Source organism: Prinia subflava, chromosome 4 (genome assembly GCF_021018805.1).
Source record: "Prinia subflava isolate CZ2003 ecotype Zambia chromosome 4, Cam_Psub_1.2, whole genome shotgun sequence".
NCBI lineage: Eukaryota > Metazoa > Chordata > Aves > Passeriformes > Cisticolidae > Prinia > Prinia subflava.
In genome coordinates this window covers 4,101,542-4,117,548 of record NC_086250.1, presented here as the reverse complement: position 1 = coordinate 4,117,548, position 16,007 = coordinate 4,101,542, and the positions used below count along the sequence as shown (strand labels likewise).

Genomic DNA, 16,007 nt, shown 5'->3' with positions numbered 1-16,007 from the left:
TAGTATCACATGACAGATTAGCTGTAAAAATTCTGCTTTTTGGGACAGTTGTTTAACTGCAGAGCTGAGCATAAATTTATTTTGATTAGAAGGCAGAATAGAAATGGACAGGATTTACTTTCAGGAACTCAACAGTACCTTTAAATATGACTGAAACCATCCCACCTTCCCTTCAAATATTAACTCCTTGCTAGCCACATACAAAAATGTGCCCTGTCCCTGAACACATGGCAAATATTGGGGTTTACTTTATTTGGACTTCTATTTTGGGGAAAAGTTCTCTTTTCCTGGATCACATTTTGACTAATGACTAAATCCCCTCTCTAGTGCCATAACAGCATTAAGCATTTTTGTTCCACTGAGCAGCTGCACGTCTGGAGGACTTTGGTCTTTGTTAAAGACATACTGCTACATTCCAGTCCCAGATTTAAAAAACCTGTTTCCAATCACATTTGCTTTTATCTACGTATCTCACTGCCCCATCCCCATCTTTACTTGTGTGCTGTGTATGAACAGCACACAGGAAAAAGAGCAGATCTTCTGTCCAGTTCTAAGAACTTTTATTTGTGCCAACAACAACCTTCCAATATGAAAGTGGACAGTCCTTCATGCCTCAGGGAAACAGAAAAAGAATATTCTCTAAGCTGGGAGAAAACACCATGACACCATTTTTCTTTTCATCTATAAATTGTATTTTAGCTGCTAACACTGCAACACAATTCTGGAAGTTCAGTAAGAATTACTAACAAAACCAAAGAAACCCAACAACCACAACTGCACAACCACAAACAGGGTCTGTGGTTTGATCTGGCAGAATGTGCATGACTCTCCTGTTTTTTCAAAACATAAAAGTAGACTAAAAGCTTTTTATATTTTAGCAGCCACTTCTAATACATTTTCGACCATCACTGCACACATTTAATTCCAGTTTAACAGTTTTAACTACGTTCTAGTGAGTGATAGTTAAAAGCTACATTTATCATGTAAACAATTTAGATTATTCTGCTTGTATGTCAGATGGCTGGGCAGAATAACATAGAAAATAAAAAGATTATAGAGCTGTTTATTTTTATTTTATTTGTTGTTGGTTTAGCTTATTGCTTTTTTTGACAAATATCCTCTGCAGTGCTTAAATTCGATTTGATCTGTTCTTAAGGCAGCTATAATGTAGCACTCTCTTTACAATTTTTTGAAGATGGAGCTTGAAGATGTGTTTAAAATAAACCTGTAAAAAGCACAGAGTATATAATGACCATGTAGGTAACCCCAGTGTAACTGTATCAGTCAGTTGATGCCCTCACAACTGGAATTTTAGCCTGATTTTGACTCAGCAGGGTTTTATCCAACTCTGTACCACTTGGGGTAGAAAAACAAAGCCTAACGATCATATTTGAAAAATTCAGAATTTGTTAACTAAACCAGTTGCAAACAGAGCTTTTTATGTTTCAGACCTGATTTGTCTTTGATTGGATCCGTGCTGCACTTTCAGAGAACACCATTTTAAATCCATCAGTCTCTGCTTTCAGCATCCCCAGCATCAGTTCCACCAATTCCAAAGTTTCATCCCAAACCCTTTGTTGCCCTTCACCCACGGTCAGGGCTGCAATGGCCCTGTTTACATTCCTCTGTTTTGCCATGCTTTACAGTCCTCTTTACTTCTTTAAACTAAAATGGTTGTGTTTCTTTCCCTGTGCCAAACTCCCATTTGTTTTTATCCTCAGGAGCACTACAGTTCATAACCTGCAATGGTGAAGGGATCACTGGCACTCTTAACTCCAGACCAGAATGAGAAGCAGCCAATTTTTTCCATGTAAAATAAGTCTGATCTAGCTACACGAGGTTACTAACAGATTCTTTTGTTCCAAATACAGCAGAGACTTCTACTCATGGAATTGGACAACGTTTCATTTTATAAGTATTCATGAACACTGATTAGAGTTCCCAAAGGCACATATATCCTCTTTATCATTCTAAAGGCAGAATTTCAGCTCCCCTGCACTACATCCGTTCCCTATCCCCACTTCAGCTACTTAATTCACATAAAAATCAGATTTAGCCTGACATACTTAGTTTCTAGCAACAGAAGCTGTGAGAAAAGTACAACCCAGAATTTAGTAACAGAGGTGGCTGTGAATGGGTTTGCCCTTTGAGAACAGCCTGGCAGGCAGGAAGCAATTATGTTAAACTGGTAATTAAAGAAAGTAAAAAATAATAATAATAAAAAAAAAGAGTAGCAGGCCTGGATATTGACAGCTATACAACTATTTTAATAAGCAGCAGCTTATTTCTTACATTTGAGTGGTGTGTCAAAAATTATCTGCTCCCAGCAAAATTAGGAAATGAAGCCCTGAGGAGCTGAACTTACCTCTGTAATAGAAGAGACACAGATCTGAGAGCACAAACCAGCGCTTCTTCCACAGCTTCATCCCAGTGCTGTCCTGCAGGAACCACAGGGACCAAGTGAGAACGCCCAGCCTGGGGACTGCAGTGGCTCACAGCAGAACCAGGCACTGCTCAGCTCTGCTGGCAGCTCACCTCCCTGGCTATTTAAAGTATTTGACTTTTCATCCTGATCTGTCACTGCAAAGAAAGGCTGGGACCCAGGGAGCCTGAGGTTCACAGAGAATCACAGAATTGTTTAGGGTGGAAAAGGCTCTTTAGATCATCGAGTCCAGCTGTCACCCAGCACTGCCATGTCCCCAGGTGCCACACTAACACATCCAATTCCACCTTCAGGGCTGGTGAGCCAACCACTTCCCTGGGCAGCCAGTTCCAATGGCTGACAATCCTTCTGGTGAAGAGTTTTTTCCCAATATCCAACATAAACTTGAGGCTATTTCACAGAATCACAGAATCACAGAATAATGAGGTTGGAAGAGACCTCTAAGATCATCAAGTCCAACCTATGCCTTAACACTTCAACTATACTATAGCACTAAGTGCCATGTCCAGTCTTTTTTTAAACACGTCCAGAGATGGTGACTCCACCACCTCCCTGGGAAGACAATTCCAGTGCTTTATTACTCTTTCAGTGAAATTTTTTTTCCTAATATCTAACCTGTACCTTCCCTGACGTAGCTTGACAAGACAATTTCCTTTTGTCTTGTCACCTGGGAGAAGAGACAGCCCCCACCTCACCACAATCCCCTCTCAGGCAGCTGTGGAAAGTAGGGAGGCCCTGTCTGAGCCTCCTAGACATTACAATCTATTAATTTTATAAGTTTAACTAATTAAAACAAGACAAAAGCAGGTTTTTTTCTCTCAAAGAGCAAGGTAACACTCCAGGTACATCCACCTTTGTTTTCTGAAGAAACTCTCTGTTGAACTTTGTCTTCTATAACCACTCATATATCTAGAGCAAATTTCTTTCCCAAATAAAGTTTATTCCTACAGCAATTTAATTTTCTTTTATGCTTATAGCCAATTTACACCACACAGCTCAGAATGAAAGACTGCCACCAACTACTGCAGTGTAAATAAGCCAGAGCACTGCAGCACACACATCCTGGTAGAATCAGATTTAATAAATATGCTAATCTGTTCCAAGAAGAAAAGCATGTGTGAATTAGCAATATTCTTGTAGTAAATAGGTTTTGTGACAATGAAGAAGAGAGATTCTATAATGAAAAACTGGTGGGGTGGGTTTGTTTTTGGGGTAGTTCTCCAGCCCAAGGAAAGTCAGGATAATTTTTAGTCTCGTATTTCAAGCTCTGCTCTTTTTGGGGTGGGGGCAATGAGCTGAAAGAAGAAGAAAGGATAAACCAAGCATGAGGTTGGGAACATTATTCAGAAAAAGTATGTTCACTGTAAACATCTTCCAAAAAAGGAGTTGGCTCTGGACTTAATTAGCAGAAAAATGACAGAAGAGGACCATTACATGTATTGAGACAGCACACCCTGAATGAAACAAAAATTGCCACTTTCTGTGATTACATAAATGTTATTTTACTATCAGAAAGGAACCTGCACAAGCTCTCACTGTACATTTCTGAAGATCATATCTGTTGATAAAACTCTTGACTGAATTGGCTCTCAACGACTGCAACAACATGGAAATATACAGCAGCACCTTTTCTTACAGACCCAATCAAACATCACAGCATTTAAATTGTTTAAATTTCATTTCAATATGAAAACAGGGTGAGAGAGCTGGGCTGTTCAGTCTGAGGAGAGAGCAGATCAAGAGGCATCACTATAAATATCTGATGAAAGACTCTAAAGAACGTGGAGATAAACTTGCCAAGGCCAAGAAAAGAAACCATGGGCACAACTAAAACATGAAATTCCACCTGAGCAGAGGTAAAACCTTTTTACTCTGAGAATGGTCAAATAATGTCACAAGTTGCCAGAGGGGTTGTGGTGCAGCCTTCAGCTGTGAGGATATTCAAAGCTCAGCTGGACAAAGTCCTGTCCAAGACTCTCAAGGATGTGGTGTGATTTTGGGGGTGTCCTGTGTGGGGCCAGGAGCTGGACTCGATGATCCTGATGTTCCCTCCAAACTCAGCACATGCCATGGTTCTATGGCCCTGCTCTAGCTGAGCCTGCTTGGGCAGGAGAGGTTGTGCTAGACTATCATGAGGACCCTTCCAACCAAGGTTCTGTGTGATTCTGTGCCCCAGAAAACAGCAACAAAATCACCTTTGTGAGAATTTTTCACTCTCAGCATTGAAGAAGAGTAGAGGGCACAGGATTGTCTACACCTGGGAAAATCTTCCACTAAACAGACACTTCTAGATCTTATTATCTGAGTAGTTTTTAAAAACTGAGTCATCACCAGCACCCAGAAATGTATGCAGGTCATTCCAGTCTATCTGAGTAGGCACAGTAAATGACAATGTAGATCAAAATTACATACACACATTTGTCTCAGCTGAGTTTAAATGATGAGTTCTTGGTGAATTAAAAAAACATTCTTAATGGGTTTTGTTGTTCATTATTTTTTCTGATCAAGCTATTTCACTCTGAATTTCTGCAAACCAATAAAGTGCAAGTGTAATCTGGAATTGCAGAATAGCAAATCTACAGCAGGCTGGGACACTGTCCCAATAATAAAGAGCACATACTTCAGATAAGTTTATACTCCATGGGAACACCTAAAATAACCTCTGATTTTAAGATGATTACCTTTGAATTAAGGAAATAGACAGACCAATGTGAAATACATGAAGAAATGGCTCCACTTACTTCTTTAAATTGAAAGTATTACTTTTAGATAAAAGAGAATCATGTGTAGTCTAACAAAAGAACCTTAAACCCCCCCAATATTCTGGGTCATACACCTTTGTCCCATCATTCAACATGCCTGAAATTAAATCAGCTATTTACTACCAACATCTGCTTAGATTTTTTAGAGACAATCATGCATATATAATCTACTGATGTTCTTTACTTGTCTTATTTGTATCAGACTGATATCCAGCAAGGAGGTAATTAACTTCAGCTCACAGTTTATAGCTTCATTCTGCTATTTCTATCATTGCATTTCACAGAAGTGGTTGTCTTTTGTACCACACATTAGAGGGGAGAAAAAAGAAAAGAAGGGGGTGAGGAGAGTTTGAGTACCTGTTTGTAGAGCCAGCCTCGTCTGACAACTGGTGCATTAGGATTTCTCTTTATGGAGTTCGACCTCTTTCCAAAATTATGAACCTTCTTTGAAGATCGTGATGTCTAAATTGAATTGAACATGTTAAAGAAACCATGACATCAATAGCTGTAGAAAAATAAAAATGTTTTTCTTTTCTTTAAGATCTTATTTCTTATGTGTGTTCCTCTGGGGGACTGCAGAACACAAACTCTATTCCCTTTTTAGACAGATAATTATTGTGATGGTTCTGCTGGTTTCAGCATTTCTTTCTTTTCTTCTGCAGAGAATATAAAGACAAATCCCAAGACAAGTACTGAAAGATGTTTTGGGGCTTTTTTAAACAAGAAAAAACCCAACCAAATACATATCTGACCTTCTTCTAAGGTAGGCAGAAGGCCTTCTGAGCTGTAGGAAGAGAAGCAAACTCACAGAACTATTATTAATTATGAAAACCTACATCATCTGGGCAAGAAATTCCACTCCTTCCTGCTTCCAACACTGACCTAACACATGAAAACTTGTTCATATTTCAACAAGATATCATTCCCCCTTTCCTAAAATAAACTATAGTATTCTTTCTTTGTTCTGTGATCTCTTGGTTGGTTTGAAAATTCATTATTTTACTTGCTTGCACTGAAGTCTACTTAGAAATCTTTCCATGAAACTCCAGAGCTCGTATCAGCTGTTGCTCATACTTTTTACAATTTTGCAATGATCACATCTGATTAAGAGAGGTTGGAAAAGGAAATCATTTTAGATTTCATTCTTCTACTTGAATAACCAAAAGAAATTGGAAAAGGCACAAAGAAACCCGCAGTGCTTTGCCAATTCACACTTCATTCTTCTCAGCCTACATTTAGAAAGTTTGTTCTGCAACTAAACGAGCTGAGCATTTACTTGTGTTTTAAATTCTGCAAGAACTGGTGCCTCAAATACTGCGAGATGTGAAGAGCAAAGTACACTCCTGTGCAGAAATAAAGTTCAAGTCAATTTTTAAAGCTGCATTTATGTCTCTGCCTCAAATCCACCCTTTGAACTGAGACAATACAATCCTGTGTTTCTGCTTCCCTGTCTCTGCCATTGAGACTAATCAAGAGGTTATGCAAAATTCCTAAAGGAGGAATGCTAAACCAACACTCAGGTTTTGTTGTAAATGAGGGTGTGGGGTTTCTCCATGGAAATTCTCTCAGTGCACATCACAGAACTGAGCTGGGTTTTACACATGCTTCAGAGCAAACCCCACAGTAGCTTAAAAATCATAAACTGGGAACTTAATTTAAAATTATGTGCAGCTTTTGTCAATGATGCCATTAACTGAAGAATACAATATTGCTTGGCAAAAAAAAAATAACATTACAAAAACTACGTGTGCTTGCCTAGAGTCTGCAACACAAAATACATTTTATATTTCTTTTTTGCAATAATCATAAGGCAATATAAAAACAATCAGAGTGCTTTTAATTTCCCTTGAAGATATAGAAATTTGACTCAGTTTTGAAAAGCAAGACAGAGCAAGCAATTGAAAACCTAATCACGAATAATAGTAAAAAACCTTCCACATTTTCTTCTGAAAAATTCTATCAGTGCAAAATGGACAAAGATTTGTAAGAAGCCTAGAGAATTATGACACCAGCTGTGAAAATGGAATACATAACAAAGAACATAATAATCCAGTTATAAAGTGAACGACATCTCTCTCTGTTAACCTATCACACAAAAGCTGTGCTAAAACTGATCAGAAATAATTTCTAACACTCACACCTGCTCTAATATTAGGTATTAAAGGTTCAAAACCCCTCAAGAGTGCTCCAGAATTCCCATCCTTGTAAAAACAGCTAAAGCACTGAGGATGCTTCTGAAGACAACCAAGCACTTATGTCAAGTCTAACAAATTCAGATAATTTAGACAGCTCTCTCTAAGGCAGGTCTGATAAAAGCCCATATTGACTCCAATTTCACTGAGCTAACAGCAGAGTTCTAATGGGTTACATCCTACCAACTGTGAATACAAACTTCCTTCAATTAAATGCAGCATCACAAGTGCTTTCTAATTTTAGATAATACAGAGAACACTTCAGATGACTTGTAATTATTTTGCCACACACTGCATAAAGAGAATAACTTCACAACAAACTCTGAAAATTAAGACAATGAGTATTTTGGGATATTGAAACACTGTAGGTGTGTATATAAACTAATTATGAGTTCTCAGACTTTAGATCACCTCCTCCTCTTGTTATGCCTGGGATCCCTGGCCATATCCCATGGTCTCTCATACATAATTAATTATCTCAAACTGTGACAGGAAAAAAAATAAGAACTGAAGGGTTCAAGTACTTTTTACCCCATGGCACAAAAAAATTACAGTTTTTCTGGACATATTGCCCAGCTCCAGCTTCTGGAGAAGGCAAAGAGAAAGAGAGGACAGTGAATAAAGGATCCAACCACTAATCACTTGCTGGGAGGTGCAAGCGTAACAAAACAGGAATAAATTTTATTGTTACCTTCTGTAACAGAGCAAACTTGCTTGAGTCACACCTGGTACCACCTGAGCCATTCTGAGGCACAGTCCCAGAAACTCAGATACCTCCAAAATCAGATCCTGTGGGAAGAACCCTGCACAGATCCAGTACTGAGAAAAGCCAGGACGTCCAGCCAGTGATATTCACTGTTTTCCAGAACTGAAAAAACAAACACCCAGCAGGGTTTTGAACTCTGCATAACAGAGCAGTCAAGCATCTGGGGCTGCACATTTCATCACCCCTGCAAGCGGCTTTTCTCTCTGTTTAGCTGGTAGAAAAATACAGGAGTTATGTGAGGCTTCTTTCCCAGTTTCAGAACTAGCACAAAAATCATTAATTATCATTAAATTTTTTGCCAATAAACTGGAAAAACATAGGTTGAGAACCTTGCTAAAAAGGAAATTTTCTGCAAGTAAACTCAGAGAGTACAAATCTGTATCTTTGTTATTCAACTTCTGCTTAAAAATATGTTTCCAGTCTTCAAGGCTTACATTATCTTCCAAACCACAAAACAACACAATGCCACTTTCTGGATTTTGTAGGCAATTTTGGTGCCTTCCAGTGCTGCAGTTTGCCATGAGCTGAGTGGGTTTCTGCCTCAGGATTTTAGCTTGGACCAGGAGATTACTTTTGAAGCAAATCTCCCAATCATTCACTCTTAAGTGTGCTTTGGTTTGTATAACAAAGCAAACTGGATTTCATTTAGGCAGGACTAAAATACAAGATGCACAAGGAGCACTACTGGACTGGTCTGAATATAAACCAAAATGAAAGCACAGTGCAGACATTCAGCTCTGAGCACCAGTAATGCCCTTCACACCCCTCCTGCTCACTGTTTGCTGTTTGCTAATGAACCTCAGCACTATTAATCCAAAATTTCCAGCTAACCTGCATCCTGAGCAGAGCTGTATGGCTACACCTACACCAGCCACTCAAAGCTGGGCTGGATTTAGAATAAATACCTAGAAACAAACTGATTAATATTTATGAGCACTGGGAAACATCCCAGCTCTCCAGGAGCTCCTCAGCAGCCGTGCTGGGCTAACACTCCACATCACTTTCTGGGAGGAAGGTGCTCACCTCATTCTGCTGATAATCAGGACAGCAACGAAGAGCAGCAGATCTGAATCACAGAGGGTGATTGGTAATATGACTGACTTTATGCATTAAAAAGCAATTTATGACATCTAATCCTGTTTGTCTAGGTAGTGATTTTAACAGCAGGAATAAAAAATAAGATTTAAAAAAATAAAAAACAACCAGAAAAACAATTTCTTCATTCTACAGAGAGATGAAAATAAATACGTCTGTAGCAATCTGAAGCCTGTGGGTTTTCACAGCCAGGGGCCTGTGCTAGTGGCTTCATGTTTGGAAATACACTTCAAGCTAACAGGAAATAATAAGCAGCACTTAACAGAGCTGTCATTTGTTATTTGGCCCCCTCCTGTATACAGTGGGAAAAGAAGATTAGAACTAAGACTTTTACTGGGCAGGGACTGATTTTTGCCTCACCTCATGTTAGCCTCTGGTCAGCAACAGCATTAGACTCCAGAGAGTCTTTCTGACAAGAACAGAAACTTCTCCAAGTTCCATATTTATCTGGGATCAATTAACATTAATAAGAACATTTTCCTATATCCTTTAACTGTCTGAAACTTTAGTTGTACCCCAACTTTTTTCCACACCTCATTACATTCCAATATCAGGTGTGGTCATGAATTATCTCTGAAAACAAAAACCACCTAAAAAAATTGGTTTGGCATCCTTCTCCTCTGTAATTAATTCTCTGTAACTTCCCTTACCAACAATTTATTCCTGTTTTATTATGCTACAATACACCAGGACTCTATATATTACATTCAAAAGTTCAGAATTTCAGGCTCTACTGTTTGAAGACATGAGTAAAAACACAGAAGAAAATCAGGTTTGTATTCAGGTACAACCCATGGGCCATTTCTATATTTCTATCTTTAGACAGGATTCAACTCACTATCCTTGAGTAGCTGCCAGAGAAGGCAGACTGATATTAACTGTGGTTCTACTCTGCCAGCATTCACCTCCCTAAAAACAACATTTTTTAAATGGTGTTGCACTAATTCAGACAAATTCACATCTGAAAGCTGATGTACAGTAATTACACATACAGCCACAATAATCATATTAATATTTTAAGAGTATTTAAATAACTGGAACAGGAGGAATGAAAAGTAGAACAGTCTATTTTTTCAAAATATTATTTTCACAGGAAACTAAAGTGTCATTAATCAATGAAAGTAAAAGAAATCATAGTAACTGGGCCATAGAAATCTCAATTTCCTTCTCGAAGACTATGAAATAAACACTACACTAAAGGGCATTTTCAACTTCTCTTTTGAAAGAGAAGTGTGAAAAATGTAAGACACATGTTCCTAAACTGTAATTAATTTTGCATATTTAACCTGAGATTGCTTCCCATAAAATGAATTTTGAGACAACTAGCTATGTAATTATTGCATTCTACACACTCTTATGACTCTAACAAGAAATTACCTTGGGTTTTTTGCTTGCTTGGTTATTTTAGGGCTTGGCTGGTTTTGAGTTTATTTTTATTGTTGTTCTTTGGGGGTTTTCTAGTTTGTTCTATTTTAAACTGGTTTTCCTGCATGGACTTAAACATGATCATACGAAATTGAGATGGGTTTTGTTACTGTTCATAATACATCTGTGACTCTCTATTTTTCCCCCCAGCAACATTAATAGATTAAGACACTTTTCTCATTAAATAACAGTTTTCTAACATAGGTCAAGGATTCTGCCTGTCTCATGAGATATTTAAAACAACAAAAAGTTTCCAAACTGCACTTTAAGGAACCTCACAATGTTTCTTACCACATCGTAAGTCAATTATTTCAATCCAAGTTTCTGACATTAAGGAATTTGCTCAGTTGGAACACATTCCAAAGTGTATTTTTCCCTTGGAGGCTAGATTAATCTGCTGAAAAAGCACTTCTCAGGGTTAACATTTTCAATGACTAGCTAAAGTATAAGGTTTTCCCCTTGTTTAACTGTTAACTACTGGCTACAGGAGATGACAGCTCTTGTCTGCCATCACTGATCAAAGCTGTTTTCTTGGTCTCCTAGAAAACTTAAGACACTTCCTAATTTTGTAGCAAGTGCACTTCTCGCTCAGGAAAGCTGAAAATTTAAAAAAAAAAAAAAAAAAAAAAATACACACAATAGGCTCATCAGCTTTATCCAATAAACTTCAAACTTATTAAGAACATCTGGGCATTTACCTTAACCTCCTGAGAAATTAGGTGAATGGAGAAGTAAAACATAAATTAAAGTGAGTCTAGGATTCTCCCCAACATTTACCAGGAATTTTTCTAGGAAGCCAGGACTTCTGCTTCTGCTCCAATGTCATCTGCTGTTTAGCACAGGGTCACCTCCCACCTCTCTCACAACTATTTCTTGTACATAATTCCAACTCTCTGTTTTACCTGGAGACATCCAGGCAATTGTTTGTGATGGAGCAATTTCTGCAACAATGCTGGCCCAGATACCTCATCAGTCACTCAAGGTTTTGCTGTTTACACAGATCAGAAAAGTCAATTTAAGAATGTGTAAGTCATAAGATCTGAGACACCTGATAAAAATTACAGCTACAGTGATAACTTGTTTGAGACACTTCAGTTTCCAAATTAAATGTGGAAAGAGTCAAGTGCCCTGAAAAATACAAGCTTTGTTTCTCTTTTTCAGTGGAATACTAACACATAGCACTGCCTGGTACCTTGTGGAATAACTGAATTATTTGAGTTCTAATTTATTTGGACATAAACACTTACTCTGCCCACTGGGCTCATTGGATGAGCAGCATAATCTGATGCCAGATTATAGTTAGTTGCTTCACATATCATGCTTACTGGTCGCTCCTTCTTTTCTTCAGATGACATTGCTGCAGCAGTCCTGAAAATAGAATATGTAATAGCACTAGAACATGCTGTGTGTGCAGCCTGCTAATAAAAAGCACCCCTAGATGTAGCCTTGTACAGCCTGTGTCCTACTTTTCCAATCTGAAAGCAATTCACACTTCATTGCAGAGTTACCTGCACTTTGTTTTAAGCTCCAATCTATTATAGATGAATTTTAAGATGTTGCTTAAAAATAGAATTTCTTGGTGGGAGGGAAAAAGACAGGTATGGGCATGAGATGGAAATGGGAAGAAATGTTCTCCAAAGGCCCCATCTGGCTTTGCCCCCCTTGGGTGAGAACAGGCTCAGTGGTGAAATTTGGCCAGTTCTGGTGGTTTTCACTCGAGCCACCGTGAAATGTGGGGCAGCAATGGTGGTGAGGACATCCAGAACCCAGAATAAAATCTTGAGTTCCATGCAGACCTCCTTGCATTGTTTGTGTTCTACAAAACTAATGCAAAGACAGCAAATCCGAGTTATTAACAAACAATTCGGAAAATGTCCCATCTGGCCAAGGAAATAATCAGTTAAGGGGAAATCATCAGGCAAAACATTATAGATTAACAGCTTGTGAGTGTCCCTCAGTGATTATAAAATTTATCCTTTTCTGCAAGTTTATTTGATTGTTATATAATATCTAGGTCGTTTACTAAAATTACAGAGTAACTAAAGTGACAAGAGGAAATTCATACAGTGCATAAATGTGATGCATTTCCATCATACAACTAATTTGAGCTATGGTGTATATCTTAAATATAAAATATTTATCATTACTTCCAAGTAATTTAAACAGGAACTGTCTACATGTAGATCTGATCTGGAAAAAATAAATATTGCCACTAGTAATCACTGAATCTTACTTCACTATTGATGGGTTTAAAATCTGTGTTCTAGAGAGTGAAACAAAGGCACTTACTGCTCATTCACAACAAAAATACAGTTGTCCTGTGATGGCTGTCCTGTCACTGGATGTTTGCAGGTCACTTTTCGTTCATTATGACTGTGAAAGAGAGAGAAAGAAAGTATTAGGCAATCAGTTTTGATTTTCCAGCTCAATTATGTAAATCCTGTTCAGCAAATGTATCGGTCCAGGGAAAATAATTAAGAATATTTCATCATGGCATATAACAACATGAGTGTACACATTCACAAATGCATATATATATATATACACACAAAGAAAAAGGAACAGCACTAGTATTGAAGAATCTTCATGAATACTCTAAAAAGAGATGGAAAATATTAGGGTTGGTAACCATTTTGAATTTTAAAGACTGTAGAAGTGTTTTTAGTTCATGTATGAACATAGATAATTCACTTCAGCGTAACTTTATATATTCATAAACAAGATTTCAGCTGGACAGGGACAAGTTGAACATGAGCCATATATAACTGCTCTGTAAGGATAAAACACTCCTGTAAAAGCAATTGTCTTCATCGTCAGGACATGAAGATACTTGTTTAAAATTTCCAATATTACAGATAAATACTCAGTGACTGGAATAAGAGTGAGGGGTTGCAGTCACAGTCCTACTTTTGCAGGCAACTTTTTAATTCAGGGTGCTGCTCAGAAGTTCCTTCCAGTGGCTGGGAGGCTGAGCTTCACCCCAGCAGCACAAAAATGCTCCCTCTGCATCATCTCATTCCCCTGAACTGCAGGGCATCCTGACAGATCACAGCAGCTCCCACAGCTTGGAAGAAACCACCCAAATTCAACAACTATCAGCTGCTGCCACAAAGGAAGAAAATGTCTGGAGTTGAGTCCTCCAGCCTCTGAAGGGAAGGAGAGAAGGGGAGGGCTGGTTCTGGGCTCCCAGATGAGGAAAGACAAGGAGCTGCTGGAGCTGTGGGGATGATGAGGGGATGGAGCATCTCTCCTGGGAGGAAAGGCTGAGGGAGCTGGGCCTGTTCAGCCTGGAGAAAAGGAGAAAAGGAGGTTCAGAGGGGCTCTTATCAATGCACCCACATCTCTGAAAGGTGGGTGCCAAGAGCACGGGCCAGGCTCTCTTCAGTGGTGCCCAGCAGCAGGGCAAGGGGCACAGACTGAAACACAGCCACCTTCAGTGAATGTGAGGAGAAGGGACTGTGAGAGGCACTGAGCACTGCAACACTGCCCAGAGAGGCTGTGGAGCCTCCTCAGAGAGATTTAAACCTGCCTGGCCACCAGCCCGTGTCACCTGCTCTAGGTGACCTCAGAAAGTGCATTCACAGAGGCCTTGGCAGAAGGGCTGGACTGAATGATCTCCAGAGGCTCTTCATCGTTAACACCTACTTCTTTTACTGCCTATTAACGTCACCATCTGAACTTTCTAAACTATGAAACACAGCTCATCTCACGCTTGTCACGCTTTCCATCCTTCCTGCTTCACAAAAACAACCTGAATTTAACAAGACTATCTTAATATTCTCCGCTTTTAAAATAAAATTCTTTGGATCTTAACAATTTGCAATTATAGAGCAATAGCAATCAATAATTTGCAATTATTGATTAAAAGTTGCCTCCGAACAAAAGCCTAATAAAAAATCCACACTACTTTCATGGTGAATGAATGGATAAGCCTTCATAAACCTAGAGTGTAAGATTAGAAAGACAGCCCAATTCTTCGTACTTCCTCTACTGGGATTTTCGAAACCTACTAATGCCTAAATGGAGAGACTGCTACAGAGCTTAACTGATGAGCTGGCAAGTGCCAGTACTTTATCCTTGTACTAAATTCAGCAGATTTCTAAGTTTAGCCCCTGAAGGAGCTGTTGTTGCAGAAATGTATCAATTACAATGAGGAGACAGGAAAGAGACACTCCGAGGACAATGTGTGCCACTCCTAATTGCCGTGGTCATACAATGCCTCTCAAGGAAAGCAGCTCAGATTAAAGAGAATTCAGACTCAAAACATTCCTGAGGAAGCATCCAGGTTTCTTTGGTTGGGTGTTTTTTCTTTTGTGAGTGCTCTTTTTCTCTCCTTCCAAAGCCCTTTTTTTCCCCCTCTGACATTTCAGAAACTCTCACACCAAAGTGAAAAAAAATAAAAAGAAAAAAGAAAGGCGAACTATGGAGATTGGAGATGAGCTGGCCAAAACGCTTTGCCAAAATGTTGCATTCTGGTTCTCATTAAACCTTGACAGGTGACTGTGAGCTGACATCCAAAATAAGTGGATCAGGACTTCTACTCAGGGACCAGAAATACTCAGGTATTTCTGAGTATTATACCTGAGAGGAGGCACATCCCATGTTTGGGGTGAGTGCACCTCACTGATGATGCAGCGAGAGGCCACACAATGGGGAAGCCACACAAAACCAGGAGGGAAAGAAGGGACAGGGCACGAAAGTGATAGAGGAGAGCAGAGGAAGCAATATTCAAGAATAGTTTGCTTTGGGTTTTAGTCACGCATCAAGTCAGCATTCCAAAACCACAGACAAATCCCCGAACAAAACAGTTTTCCACACAGATGTTGAGATGTACAGGAGGCAGCTGAGATTACATAAAAAAGGCAGAAAACATGTCACAGACATGAACCATGCTCCTGTGCATTGTGCAGTGCTTGCCTTCCAGACCTGAACAGTCACTTCCTTCTAAAAGGGCACAACAAAGAAAAACCAGGCTTTTCTTTCCCTTCAGCTCAGACACAAGTGAAATCTCATGGGTGAACACTGGAAATTCAGCTTGTGCAACTAAGAGTGATGACTGTAAATATGTCTAACTGGATGAATAGATTTTAAATACTTCCATTTGAAAACTTTTTCATTACTCATCTCATTACTGCATTTTTGGCAGTAATTTAGCTGGTATTTTGACAAGGCTCCTCAAAATACTTGCGCAAGGTGTAGCAAAGCTTGATAATTATTGTCATAACCCTCCCACATAACAGCAGGTTAAGGCATTTGTTTTAAACTCCACGTTGCAGAGCACAGAGAGTTTTATTCAAACCAAGCTACAGTTTGATATTCACAGT

General features: G+C 39.0%; 1 protein-coding gene across 21 annotated transcripts in view; it reads right to left on the bottom strand.

The window, feature by feature from the left end:
- The window catches only part of PLEKHA5 (pleckstrin homology domain containing A5), a 154,617-nt gene that overhangs the window by 50,973 nt on the left and 87,637 nt on the right, over positions 1-16,007 (bottom strand). For all 21 annotated transcript variants that reach the window (XM_063395205.1, XM_063395203.1, XM_063395204.1 and 18 more), the window contains 4 exons: positions 12,973-13,056; positions 11,931-12,051; positions 5,563-5,667; positions 2,366-2,438 (listed from right to left, as the gene is read on the bottom strand). In XM_063395205.1, the coding sequence (XP_063251275.1) occupies positions 2,366-2,438; positions 5,563-5,667; positions 11,931-12,051; positions 12,973-13,056 (383 nt within the window). The remainder of the gene's footprint in view (positions 1-2,365; positions 2,439-5,562; positions 5,668-11,930; positions 12,052-12,972; positions 13,057-16,007) is intronic.